The sequence below is a fragment of the Lepisma saccharinum genome, chromosome 16, assembly GCF_977018435.1.
Source record: "Lepisma saccharinum chromosome 16, izLepSacc3.1, whole genome shotgun sequence".
In the NCBI taxonomy this organism is placed as follows: domain Eukaryota; kingdom Metazoa; phylum Arthropoda; class Insecta; order Zygentoma; family Lepismatidae; genus Lepisma; species Lepisma saccharinum.
The window spans coordinates 16274981-16289170 of NC_139244.1; the positions used below are offsets into that span (position 1 = coordinate 16274981).

General features: G+C 37.3%; 1 protein-coding gene across 3 annotated transcripts in view; it reads right to left on the bottom strand.

Moving 5' to 3' along the window:
* Positions 1–14190, bottom strand: part of Syt14 (Synaptotagmin 14) — a 161389-nt gene that overhangs the window by 57789 nt on the left and 89410 nt on the right. For all 3 annotated transcript variants that reach the window (XM_083137765.1, XM_083137764.1, XM_083137763.1), the window contains exon 2: positions 3602–3763. In XM_083137765.1, coding sequence (XP_082993891.1) covers positions 3602–3763 — 162 coding nt within the window. The remainder of the gene's footprint in view (positions 1–3601; positions 3764–14190) is intronic.

Below are 14190 nucleotides of genomic sequence, written 5' to 3' on the forward strand. Positions count from 1 at the left end.
ACATTTAGTATTTATTCATAGGAGAATGGGTCAAAGTTTAGGTGATAATCTAATATTTACACCAAAAATTTGTTAAGAAGTTACGAAAAGAATGCTAGTAGATGGCGCCACATATAAAATGTTAAGAAAACGTCACTTTTGTCGTTAATATTGTGGTAATTCTTTTAAAATTAACTTTTTTTTATTTCAATGCAAAATTAGTTGCAACAGCTGAACAAAAATGGAGATAAATTCATATTGTAGATTCAATAACGCCAAGTACAGAAATTTTGTATATATACATTTAAGAGCTTTGTTTTTGTATAAATACAGGAAAAATGCAAACTCCCAAAATTAAAATGGTGCTTAAAATTTGGAATATTTGATTGAATTTCAAATAAAGGAAAAATTAATTGAAATGTATGGAACTGTCATGTATTTCCAAGAATTGCAGAAAAAGAAAACAATTATAGAGATTCGATGCTGGTGGAAGAAACTTAATAAATTCCATCAACTGTATTCTAATTATTAAATCGTGCACTGTAGTTAGAATTTGTACAACTTATTCTAAGTGGCTATAAATATAATCTCAAATACATCCATATCTGAATTAATGAAAGTTTTTAACTCACTACTGTTTGTTTCTTCTTCTTTTCTGGCACTACAGCCCATCACAGGCCTTGGCCTCCTTCAGAATCTTCCGCCATCCATCTCTATCCAGCGTCTTCCTTCTCCAACTCCTAACTCCCAGCATACTTAGGTCCTCTTCTACCGAATCAACCCACCTTAAAGGTGGTCTTCCTACTTTTCTCCTGCCCTCCATATGCATAAACGTTATCTTTTTGCACATCGAGTTATCTGGCATTCGGTATATATGTCCTAGCCACCTTAACCGTATTAGTTTAATTTCCTTCACAATATCTATATCTTGGTAGAGTTGATATAGTTCATTATTGTATCTTCTTCTCCAAAATCCGTTTTCACATATAGGACCATAGATCCTGCGCAGGATCTTCCTTTCAAAACTTCCGATCATTGTCTCAGCATTCTTAGTTATAATCCATGATTCACATCCATACATTAAAATAGGTCTTATTAACGTTTTGTATAGCTTAACTTTTGTTTTCCTTCTGATATACCGGGACTTCATATGTTTTCCAAGTCCAAAGTGACTTCTATTTGCCATACTTATTCTGTGTTGAATCTCTGTCAGAGAATCTCCTTTTTCTGTTACATACACACCAAGATATTTAAATTCCTGAAAGCCCCATTTTTTGTGCTGCTGTAAGGAGATTAGCTACAGCTTCACGCAATGCTCTTGTTGTTCTAGCTATTATAACCACATCATCTGCATATGCCATCATTTGCACTGACTTGTTTATTATAGTTCCTCTAGTGTCTATGCCTGATTCTCTGACAGCCTTTTCTAGTGCAATATTGAATAGCATACATGACAGGGCATCTCCTTGACGCAATCCTTGTTTTGTTTCGAATTCTTGAGATAGCTGATTTCTTATTTGTACTCTACATCGCACTTTTTTTAGAGTCTCTTCTACTAGATTTACTAATTTCTGTGGGATGTTAAATTCCCTCATGGCTTCAATCAGCTCGTTCCTTCGTATGGTATCATACGCAGATTTAAAATCTATATAGAGGTGATATGTATTTATTCCAAATTCTTTTGTCTTTGCGCATATCTGTCTAATTGTATGTATGTGGTCTGAGGTCGATTTTCCCTCTCTAAAGCCACATTGGTAGTCACCTATTATTTTATTTACATACGGGGAGAGCCTTCGGAAAAGTATATTAGAGAGAATTTTGTATCCGATGTTAAGTTTGCTGATGCCTCTATAGTTTTCTGTTTGTAGGCGATCCCCCTTCTTATATATGGGGTATATTATACCTTCTTCCCATTGTGATGGGATTTCTTCATCCTTCCATATTTTATCTAGTAGATTTTGAATGCTTCTCAAGAAGTCCCTTCCGTGAAGTTTCATCATCTCTGCTGTTATTTTGTCAGATCCTGGCGCTCTATTGTTTTTCAGCTTCTCAATGGCACTCTTAACTTCTTCAAGGCTAGGTCCCTGCTTTTCCTGTTCATTAAGCTGGGGATTTGTTACATTCTGATCTTCTTCCGTATGCTGATTCTGTTCTTGCTCCATTCCACTTCCATTCTGGTTTTGTTCATTCAAAAGTTCATTAAAATGTTCCTGCCATCTAATTAAAATATCCTGGTCATTACTTAACAGTCGTCCGTCTTTATCCTTACATATATATGCTCCAGTTTGGAATCCTCTCATTTCATTGACAGTTCTATAGAATCTTCTACTCTCTCGTTTTCCATTAAATGATTCCACTTGTCTCATTTTACTTTCCACACTCTCTTTTTTCTTTCTCTTATGTATTTTCTTTTCCTTCCTTCTCAGTTCTCTATATACTTCTAGCTTTGCTCTTGTAAAATAACTTTGTATCATATTTCTGTATGCTTCATTTTTCTGCTTGGTCTGCTTGTTTGTTTACAATGTTAAATATCACAAGAATTGGTACCCACGCCTCACTCCAGAAATAAAGGAAAATCACCTACTTATTCTTCTCTTCTCCCTTATACCTGTATCTCTATTTTGTTCTTTTTCAGCATCCCCTTTCTTTCATTTTTCTTACTTTCATCTTACCATCTCTCTCGCATATCTCCATCCCCAATATCTCTTCTCTATTTATATTTTTCTCCCTTCTTTATTTCTCTTGTCTTATTCCCCCTCTATCTTCTCTGGTTTGAACAAAGAAAAATAAGAGCGCTCTTTTAAAAATACTTTATGTGCTACTGTACATTTATTGTCGGTGAAAATTCCTGCAAAACCGCATTGTTAATTAAAGTTTAGTGCACAGTTAAACGTATTATAAGCAGATATGGAACTCCGTCGTGCACTCAGCTGAGAAGAGATTTTAGAGATTTCAATGGTTGATAACGACCTTGACTTCCATGGTGACTCTGGTGACGTCACGCTCCGAGAAACTATTGTAAATAGTTTGGTCCCGAAGTTAAAGCAAAAAGTGCGAGTGGCGCCTAACAGCGGTCGATTGCGGAACTTCTTGCAGACTGCAATTTATAGCGCAGATTTGCTACCTGCTTATACGTAATACGTTTATCTGTGTTCAGTGTCTATTAGAGAGTGTATACTGTAATAGAATGGAATATACGCTTAGATTACGTGTACACAAGGCATACAGACACACTAACGTACGTAGGATTTTTATTTATTATTGTTATTATTTGTGGAGACGCCATTTTACACAATACACAATAAACTCTTTCTTAATCACTATTTTAAACGTTCGTTTTGAACTTTGTTCAAACACAGATATGGCAATCAGGAGTCATTTTAAGACGAGCTTGGTTTTTCCAAGTTCTTTACTACCTCTGTTTTCTTAAAAAAAAATGATTTTCTCAATTTCGGAGAGGACTGTATGCCCATCAGCTCCCTGCTGCGTACGCCAGTGTGTACACGTAAACTTAATAGTCTGCTGCACATTACTGTTGTAGAGTATCGTTGGACATAACATCACCGCATCTACTCTAAATGCTATGCCTGCAGTGTTGCCAACTGGGGAAGCAATTACTTACCAAGGTCCTTGGTTCGTGGAGCTTTGACGACCGGCTCGTCGCAGCAGGGGAATCCCCCGATGCTGTAGAAACACCACTTCTTGTTCAGGTAGAGGAAGAAGACGAGCAGAAGTACCACAAACGCCGCTACCGCCCCCAGGAAGGCTGTGGCTTCCACAGGAACTAAAAGGAAGCAAAGAGTAAATGACGTTAGAACATAGATAGACTTCAGATTTTTCCCTTTTAGAAAAATAATCTAGATCTCATGTGAATATATTCAAGGTCTAGGGATTTACGGGTTCAAATGTTACTAAGAGAAGCAATAGGCAATGTTGATAGAGAAAAAATAAACAAATACAAAATATAGAAAAGCATGTTATTCTGTGTCACAATTTAGTTCAAGTGTGCCCTCATAAATGGACGTCATGCATTGTTGCCGCATTATACTTGGTGGTTAAATATAGCACGGACTAGCATCGGCGTCCAGAGGGGGCCAGTGTGGCCATTGCTTGAGTGCCACACATATTTCATCATTAACTAAACCTGAGAAAAGACGCCTTAATGTTATTTTTGTTTATATAGACGCAGCTATATAGTAATTATAATAGTTTACAAAAAATATAATTAAAAACCAATTGTGCTGTCAGTGCCGTGAGTGTCATCTCGGAACATACACCCCAGGGGGGAAGAGGGGCTGGTTAGCCCACCATGTGAATTTTGCCTTCTACGAACGTTAATTTTATGACTTCACCCCCACCTTCGGAAAAGCTATGGTTAAGCATGATCGTCTCACGAAACCTCCTGACCAATGTCATTTCGAATCAGATTTCACTGCTGTCTTAAATAAAAGGAAATGTGCCTTGTTGAAGAGACATGTCTAGTTCTTGCACTGATTGGCCACAAAGCTGGCTGACGTCAGCAGATTCCTTTTCATGATGATGCCCTCAGGCTTCGAACTCGATCTCTGTCAGGAAATGGAGAAATCCCTTGGGATCATTAGTTCGCAACAACTACATTCCTCCAAGCCATGTTTCAACTGGGAAATTTCTCTTCCATCTAGACATTTCCCAGCATTCCTGTAGAACTATATGGCGTCACATTTCAGCACACAAACCATGCTTTCAAAGGTGTGAAATATGAGCTGGCGGTGTTGCCAGATGGGATCCCAAAAAGTGTCAAGTCGCAATTGATACACACATTCTTCATTTTACGTTGCTTCTTATTCTACGATGCGAGACGCTTTCAACAGAACCAGGACTCGAACCAGGCTCAGATTTACGTATTATTATGTCTAATATTTTCGAATAATCAAATGTTCTGTATTTTATCAGCAGATTTGACAGGCTGGAGAATATTTTTCAAGTTTTATAAAAGTCCATCTAATGCTCCTGAAAGGGTAATCGGAACTGGACCTACAGTTGAAATTTTGATCCGAACTATGGGCGTCGGGAGGGGGATCAAATGTGTCCCTCTTATGGAAATTGGTATCATTCATTTCCAGTTATAAAAAGCAGAAAGCTTGTTATTTATATTGTTAATAACAGCAATAAAGTTCAGTTAGTTATTGGAATAGAATAACGAAAGCAAAAACTGTATTAGATAAAAAAAAAGAGTGGTTAAGAGACAGAAACCGGCTTATGTTCTCATATTCAAACATTTAATTAAAAGAATAATTGTACAGTGTGCAAAATTCCTAAAGTTTTCCACTAATATTGTGTGTAAAAGCTAGTAATTAAATCGAGTAACTATGTGTGCATTTCAGTACACTAACTTCATTAAATATATGAAAAACGTAAAACACAAAATAGTTGTTGATCGTGCGGAAGGGTCTTCCCAAGTACATACGTATATAATAATAATAATAATAATAATAATAATAAGAAGAAGAAGAAGAAGAAGAAGAAGAAGAACGTCAATAACTTCAATTTAGTGACTTCTCTCTCATTCACTTCTTTTTCTCCATACATCTTTGTCTCAAAATCGTTTCAAATTTGGCAATCTCTTTTTCATACCCCATCCTTTCTCTCGTACACAGTCACTATGTCTCACTTAGTTATGCCACACCCTCATTCGTGAAATCTGTTCCTCTCTCATGCACAACCCTCTCTTTCTATCACTCTTTATTTTCCTTTCTTTTTAACTAATTCTGTTTTTTACTGTCTTTATCTTCTTTATTATCTTCATTTCTCTCTTTCTATCTGAATGTTTCTTCTTCTTTCTGTTTCTATCTTTATTTTCCATTTCTTTATAACACCCTTCTCTCTTTCTGTTTGTTTCTTACGTTCTCTTTCTGTTTCTACCTCCTCTCCCTGCTTTCTGTCCTTTTGTTTCTTCTCTCCACTTCTTTCTGTATCTTCTTCTCTTTCTGTTTTTCTCGTTTTTTTCTTTCTCCCTCTTCTCCATGCTTTCTGTCTTTTTCTCTCATCTCTCCACTTCTTCCTATCGCCTCTTCTCTCTTTCAGTTTGTTTCACACATTCTTCTTTTCTTTCTCTAACTTTTCACTGCTTTCTGTCTTCTTCTCTCTCTTTTCGATTTATTTCTACCGCTTCTTCTCTCACTGTGTTTGTTTCTCACATTCTTTTCCTCCTTCTCCCTGCTTTCTGTCTTTTTCTGTCATCTCTCTACTTCTTGCTATCGCTTCTTCTTTCTTTCTGTTTGTTTCCCACATTCATTTTTCTCCTTCTCAAACTTTTCCTCACTCGTACTTGCAACATCTCACCATAACAGTCGCGGTTACCTTGATAGTGCAAATAATAAAGATAATTAAGTCGACAAATCACATTTCGCTGCTCACGCCGCATTTAGAAAAGATATAGTTTATTTTACATTGGAGGAACACTCTAAGAGATGAAAAACCTACAGGATAGGACATTATGTTTCTTTACACTGTTAAACCCGCTACGTAACAGCATTTTCAAGGGGACTTGGTAGATTTCCAGTCCGTACCATTATTGATTCGCTAACGGGTTCGCGGAAATGGTTAGCTTTAAGTTTGAAATCCTCGTTCTTGGAACTTCACAGTTCTGTTGCTTTCTGGTCTATTATATCCACTTCTCCTAATTGCGTTTCTAAGTTTATCTTCTCTCTTTTTGTTTCGGTCTTTTGTCGCTTTATCCCTTTCTCTTTTGTTTCTCTTTCCGTTTTATCCTTCCCTCTATTTCTCTATTTTTATATTTTCCGCCTTATATCTTTCTGTCTTTCTCTGTTTCTATTTCTTTTTCCTTCTTTCGATTTATCTTTCTCTCTATTTCTCTATCTTTTTCCGCTTTATCCATTTCTATCTTTCTCTTTCATTTACTTTTCCCCGCTTTATCCCTCTCTCTCTTTCTCTCTTGCTTCTCTTTCCGCTTTATCCTTCTCTCTGATTCTCTATTTTTCTTTTTTCAGCTTTTCCTTTTCTATGTTTTCTTCCTTTTTCTTTCTTCTGCTTTGTCTCTCTCTATCTATTTCTCGATTTTTCTTTTTCCGCTTTATCCATTTCTGTCTTTCTCTATTTTTCTCTTTCTTTTCCCGCTTTAAGCCTCTCTCTATTTCTCTTATTTCAGCTTAATCCCTTTTCATTTTTATTTTTCTGTATATCTCTCTTTTTCCGCTTGATTCCTCTCTTCATTTCTATGTTTCTCTATGTTTCTCTTTCATTTTCTTGTTTCCGCTTTACACCTCTCTCTATTTATCTTTTTCTCAATTTTTCTTTCATTCTCTTCTTTCAGCTTTGTGCTTATTTCTATTTCTTTTTCTCTTACTTTTCTCTTTATCTCCCTCTCCGCTTTCCTTTCTTTCACTCACTCCATATTTTTTTCTTTTCTGTAGTTACTCGTGCACATGTTCCTTTTAAAATAGCATTACAAGAGCTAATTTTCTCTTCAGTGGCCTATAAGTGAAAATTTCCTCTTTCATGCTCACTAAGTACGCCCTTTTCCTCTCTCTTATAGCATTTTTAAGAGCAGAAAAGTTTCTACCTTGGAACTTGCAAATAAATATTCTCGTTGAACGTTCCATGTCGTGATATATATATTATCCTGTTGGGTTGCGTCGTTCCTTCCAGCCTTTGTTCTTTATCACTCGCGGTTTAGCATGGAGAGGTATGCACTCACAAAGCACACGCTACTGAGGGGGAGGGTGGGGCGAGCCACGAAGCATAATGTTGCCATGGTTACCAACAAGCAAGCTGTCTGAGGGTCAAGGACAAATCGAGTGTGAACCGGGGAAATTTATTTCTAGGTTGACCCAGCAGGAAAATCATGTTCTACTTTTAGTCTTCTTATCAGTGACGCTGGAGAAGCATCCTCCAGTGAAGGTCGTGTCCCTCCAGCCGTGCTTAGGCCTTGCTGGAACTTTGGCGTTTTGGAAAACCGCTTCAGTTTCGAAATAACCGATACGATATTCAAAATTTTGTAAAATTTTATTTGTTACGAATTTCTCCCAGTTTCTTTATATCATTCTCCCTATATATCTCTCCCTTTCATTCTTTCTATTTCACCACTCTCTCTATTCACTCCTTCCCTTTTCCATCTCTCTTTCATTCTTTCTATTTCCTTCTCTGTCTTGTGGTTTCTCTTTAACATTCCATGTATATTCTTCTCTTTCTATTTTCCCCTTCCTCTTTCTCACTCGCTGTTTTTTCTCTTCCTCTGTGTCACTCTTTCTCTTTCCTCCCCCGGCTTTCTTTCCCCCCTCTTCCCTCTGAATTATTCTCTTTCTCACTCTTACTCTATCATCCTCTCTCTTTCACTCTTACTCTTCCCTCCTTTCTCTACCTTCCTGAATCTCTCTCTTTCTTACTCCTACTTTTCCTCCTCTCTCTTTTTCTTCCCTCCCATCTCTTTCTGAATATTTCTCACTTTTGCTCTTCCCTCCTTATCTCTTTATTCTCCACTCTCTTTCCCCCTCTCTCTATCTTTCTGAATTTTTCTCTCTTGCTCTTCCCTCCCCCTCTCTTTTTCTTTCCCTCTCTTTTTCTTTCTGAATCTTTATCATTCTCACTCTCTCTCTCTCTCTTTTCCCCTCTCTCTCTTTCTGATTCTTTGTCATTCTTACTTTTCCGTCCCCCTCTCTTTTTCTTTACCACTCTTTTTCTTTCAGAATCTTTATCATTCTCACTCTTGTTCTTCTCTCTACCTCTCTCTCTATCTGAATATTTCTCACACTTCCTCTTCCTTCCTTCTCTCTTTATTTTCCACTATTATCCCCTCTCTCTCTTACTGAATCTTCCTCACTCTTACTCTTCCCTCCCCCTCTCTTTTTCTTTCTGAATCTTTATCATTCTCCCTTTCTCTCTCTATCTGAATATTTCTCACTCTTACTATTCCCTCCTTCTCTCTTTATTTTCTACTCTCTTTCCCTCTCTCTCTCTTTCTGAATCTTTGTCACTCTTACTCTTCCCTCCCCCTGTCTCTCTCTTTATTTTCCTCTCTCTTTCTTTCTGAATCTTTCTTTTTTAATTATTACTCTTTCCTCTCCCTATCTCTTCATTTTCCATCCTCTATCTCACTCTCTTTCTTTCCTCCCTCCCTCTCTATTTATTTTCTCCTCTCTTTCCCATTTCTTTCTATCTGAATCTTTCTCTTTCTCACCCTTAGTCTTTCTTCACTTCCCTCTTTCTCTTTTCCAAGCTTTCTGAGTGCCTAAGACGGAAAAACGTTGAAATTCTGTGGATGCCCATCAATCTCAGTGCCTATTTTTCTGTGCTTTTTCTTGCCTATTTTGAGGGTTTTATAGCCGATCGATCCTCAGCCTAATTATGAGATAATCATACGTTACAATAACTGGATTGCACGGGCTTAAACGTTTGGACCAGATAAACTAGTTAAGCCACGAATTTTATCTGGCTCTTTAGGTCCTGAGATACCTCAAAATCCGTACTGGAAGTTGTGACTTTCTTTATTTGCTGTTGTCGTACGCGGTTCACAAGTCTCCTGAGTGGTCGAGCGAGTTGAGTCGGTCGGCTCCGGATCCTGGGCGTGAACATCGGTGCCCCATTGTGTGTCCGTCAATTTCATTTAATCATCATTCATCCTCATCATCACGATCATACTAAAAGAGGCAAAAAAGCGACGTAAAATTAACAAATGCAATACGTTGTCCACACCCATCTTTGCTTTGCCGGCGGTACTTTATTAGTAAGGGTGTATACCCTGTTTCTAGAGTTAATTACTTTCAAGGATGGTAACACTGCCGGAAGTGAGAGATACTCCCACTTTAGAGGTCAGGACGAGAGGAGAAATGAAGGCGTCGTAAACACAGATAAACAGTGTGTCCCCTAAACAATAGACATTCCGGCGAAATGACGCAGATAGTGTCCATTGTTTACATCTGCAGACGACACAAGAATGACATGTCAACAAAGGATGTAGCATTGAGCATCGCTATTCACTATCTTTCTCCTTTATATTTCTTTCTCCCCTTACCTTCAATGTCAAGTCCCTTTCTCTCTCTCTCTCTCTCTCTCTCTCTCTCTCGCGGTGTACGAAATGTCCTTTTCACAACCCACACAAGTATCAACCTCACTTCCACATAGTACACCCTGGACAGCATTGTTGCAGGCTAACGAGACTCTGGTGGTCTGAATTCACAGCCAGGATAATCTTCTGTGGACTTGTATCCTGTTCATGTGTGTTCCTTCATCAAAGTCATCTTATCATCATTCATTCTCAGCGCTGCGATTAGATAAAAGTGATCGTAAAGTAACCAAATCAAGAAATCATCCTCTCAATTGCTCACTATGTTATTCAATGATCAAGTTTCTCTTCCTCTCTCTCTTCCCCATTCGCAATAGTGTTAATTTTACTCTCATGTCTTTACTTTTTGTATATTATTGTCTATGTAAAATTCTGTTGTTTTTTTTATTTTTATTTTGGTCATTTGTTATATTTTGTTTATATATGTGTGTATGATAGGGAAGCAATAGCCTTATCTTACGATCTTCTTCACTTTCAATCTTGTCTCATTCTTTCCTGTTTTATCATTCTACTCTTTATTCCTTTCTACATGTATCCATTACTTTCTTTTTATCTTTCTCCCACAATATATTTATTTCTATCTTTACATTACATTCTTTCTTTCGTCGTTCTTCACTCTCTATTTTCATCCTTTTCCTCTCAGTTTTACTCCTTGAGTTTCTCAACACTTCTTACTTTTTCTTCTCCCTACACCTACTCATTTCTTTTCTCACTCTTTTTATCTTTCTTCCTTAATCTTTCTATCCATTTCTCCCTCCATCACTTTATTTCTATTTCTTCTTCACTTTTTCTTAATTTCCTCACCCCTATTTCTATAGCTCTTCATCAATGTTTATATTTCTTCCCTCGCAGTCTCTCTTTTCCTCAATCTGTCTCTTCAATTTCTTTCATTCTTTCCACACTCCTCACGTTCCCTTTCTCCCTTCTGTCTTCTTCAATGTTTTCTTTCTTCTCTCTTTTTCTTCATCAATCCTCACTCCCTCTTTGTCCTCAATCTTTCTATATTTTGTTACTTCTCACATCGTTTATGATCAATATTTATTACTTCTTCCTTTCTTCTTTGACCTTTTTATTTATTTGGTCACTCCTCACTTTCTTCTTTCATTTTTGTCACTCACTTTATTCTTTGCTTCTCTTTCTCTTGCCACTCTTCACTTTTCTTTGATCTCTTTTTTTCTTTTGTCATTCCTCTCTTCCTTCTTTCTTTCTTTCGTCACTGCTCACTTTCTTCTTTGATCTTTCTCTTTTGTCACTCTTACTTTCTTCTTTGATTCTTATTTCTTCACCCCTCACTTCTTTTTGTCACTCCTCACTTTCTTTTTGTTCTCTCTTTTCTAACTTTCTCTTTCAGCCTTAAACAGCTTCCTTCTCTTTCTCCTTCAAACTCTCCACTCCTCCTGCCCTCTCCCCTTTCCCAGCTTCTTCCATTTATTTCCTCCCCCTCGATTCCTTTCAGTCTCCATCATCACTTCATCTCCAAGTGCTGTTGACATCTCCCACCTCTCACCCTCCAGCCTGGGGAGACGAAGATGGCTCCGGGTTGTCTTAACTGCTTCCCCGTCGGATGGAGACAAGCCTTATTTTCTTGCGGATGCGGATACACGAGACGGGATGCTGGCGCGTTGCCAGGGCCTTCGATTAAGTTGTGGACAACCAGATAGGTAGATAAAAGATTAGGAGGATTCAGTCAGTGCCCAGGTTGCCAGGTGCATGCTTAATTACCAAGAAATCTTTATTATGCAGTTACTTAAAGTTTAATGGAATAGATGCATAATGATAATGTAGACGGAATATCACTAATTGTGGTTCACCTCTCTTCGTCTATTTGGTCCCTAAATACTGGTCAAACGTTTTTCCCATAACTACTTCATGCATATAATGCGAACGTTTGTTAGCTGGATATCTTTCTGATCCTCAATATATGAAAATAAACAGGTTATGATTAAGTGGCGTCACTAAGGAGAGTTGGTGGGGGTCATAACCCCCATCCCTTTGTCCCAGTATTCCTAAAAAGAAAAGAGCGACAAAGTCAGAAAAAATAGCAAAATGAGAACCAAGTACTAAACAATACACGTAACCTCCCCCTTCGAATATTCAGGGCACGCCACTGCCGCCATATAGCACATTATCAAGAGTATTAATTCCAGACGTAACTCCAATTTATCAAATTTAAAGGAGAGAGGAAATAATGTATCCTTATGAAGAGAGTGGATAAAAATAATTAAATTATTATAAATTATAAATAATTTTATTAAAACAATTATTTTTTAATGATTTTTAAAATTTAAATCGGTTTTTTTTATTTAAATAGATTTTTATATTTAAAAAATACACTTAAAATTACTTGTATGGTTTTTGGCACAATACATATCGATTTATGTGTTTTTTTATAGGAATGCTTTTTCTAGTAAACCGCCCTGTAAAATATTTGAAGAATTTTATTAAAGCAAATAAGTTGAGTGTGTTAATGAAACTATAACTTCAGTCACGTTTCTTCCATTGAAAATGAAACTATCTGGATGTACTTTATAACTAACTGTACCTTAAAACATTTTTTACAGGCTTTGTAGCTGAATTTTGGCAATTGTTTTAGTGATAGTTTACAAAATATCAGCTACCATGTTTATTTACAGTTTAATGATAATTGCACTAATTTTAAGTTTAACATGATTAGTAGTATATTTTTCTACATAAAATGTTTGCTATTTTTGCCCATACAAATTATTGAATTTTAAAACAAGAGAAATGTTATAGTGTTTTTGCAGTTTACATATTACATCTCCTTTCGTATGATCTTTGCCCCATCAGTACATATATTTTTTTTCTATCTTAGAGCCTATTAAACATCATTAAATGATTACAAGATTAATTTATTTTCACCAGAAGTGATTCTGATATCTACAAAATCCTTATGAACATTATTCTATGAATTCTCTCTTTCAAGTGACTTAATCTTGATTTAAATTAACCTGATTCAAATCAATCCAACTTGGTTAGGAATATGTCTGAATCTTAAAAAAGAGTCAGTTAATTAAAGATACGTGACTCCACCTTACCGCTAAGAATTAGAAGTGGAGACTGACTCCAAATACAGCTCTTCAGAGAAATTCATTTGAACAAATCTGAAAACAGCATTTTTTGAGTTCCATACAGGATGTCTCAAAAGTAATGGCGCAAACTGACATAGGTGAAAATACACGATAATGGAAGCAAAAAAGTCTCAGTAAACATGGGTCTGCAAACGAGCCGTTTTCGAGATAATCGCGAATGTGTGATTACAAGCCGCCACTGACTTCATTGTTTGTAAACGTCGTCCTAGTTGGTAAAATGATAATGATGTCTGCGAATTTTCTGTTTGATTGCAACGCCATCTCTCGGAAATGTTCTGTTTGATTACAACGCCACCTCTCGGAAATGTTCTGTTTTGTAAACAAAGAGCAAATCTCGGACCGCGCAAGGAGTAAAGCACTCGGTGTTTACAAAATGCAATCAGTGACGGCTTGTAACCACACATTCGCACACATTATTAGCATTTTACCAACTAGGACGACGTTTACAAACAATGAAGTCAGTGGCGGCTTTTAATCACACATTCGTGATTATCTCGGAAAAGGCTCGTTTGCACACCCATGTTTACCGAGACCTTTTTTGCTTCTATTATCGTGTACTTTCACCTGTGTCAGTTTGCGCTGAGACACCCTGTATATCGGTGTACATTGGCGTGTTTGTCGCTGTGGCATTTGACAATTTTTATACACTGGGGGATTCGAGTAACAATTCTTGAGGTATCTGGATATTACATAAAGCAAACATATAGCAACCCCCCCCCCCCCCGGAGGTAAAATCAACAATCAGAAAGGGGACGCAGAACAACTCATAGGAGGAATTCCCTCCCTCTCCCCTTTCAAATACCACCCTGTTGGTGGGGGGGGAGTCACGTTGGCCCACTCGGTAGAACGTCTGACTGCCACGTGGCGATCCAGATTCGATATCTTATCGGGGTGAGTAATTTAAGGTGGGAATTTTTTCCAGCAATATCCCTGTATGTAGGAGCTCTGTGGTTCATTCAGCCTATAATAACTGAGTACCTGAGAGCAACCCTAGGGGTTAATGCGGCCGGAGCGTGGTGCTGATCACATCACCTCCGCAAA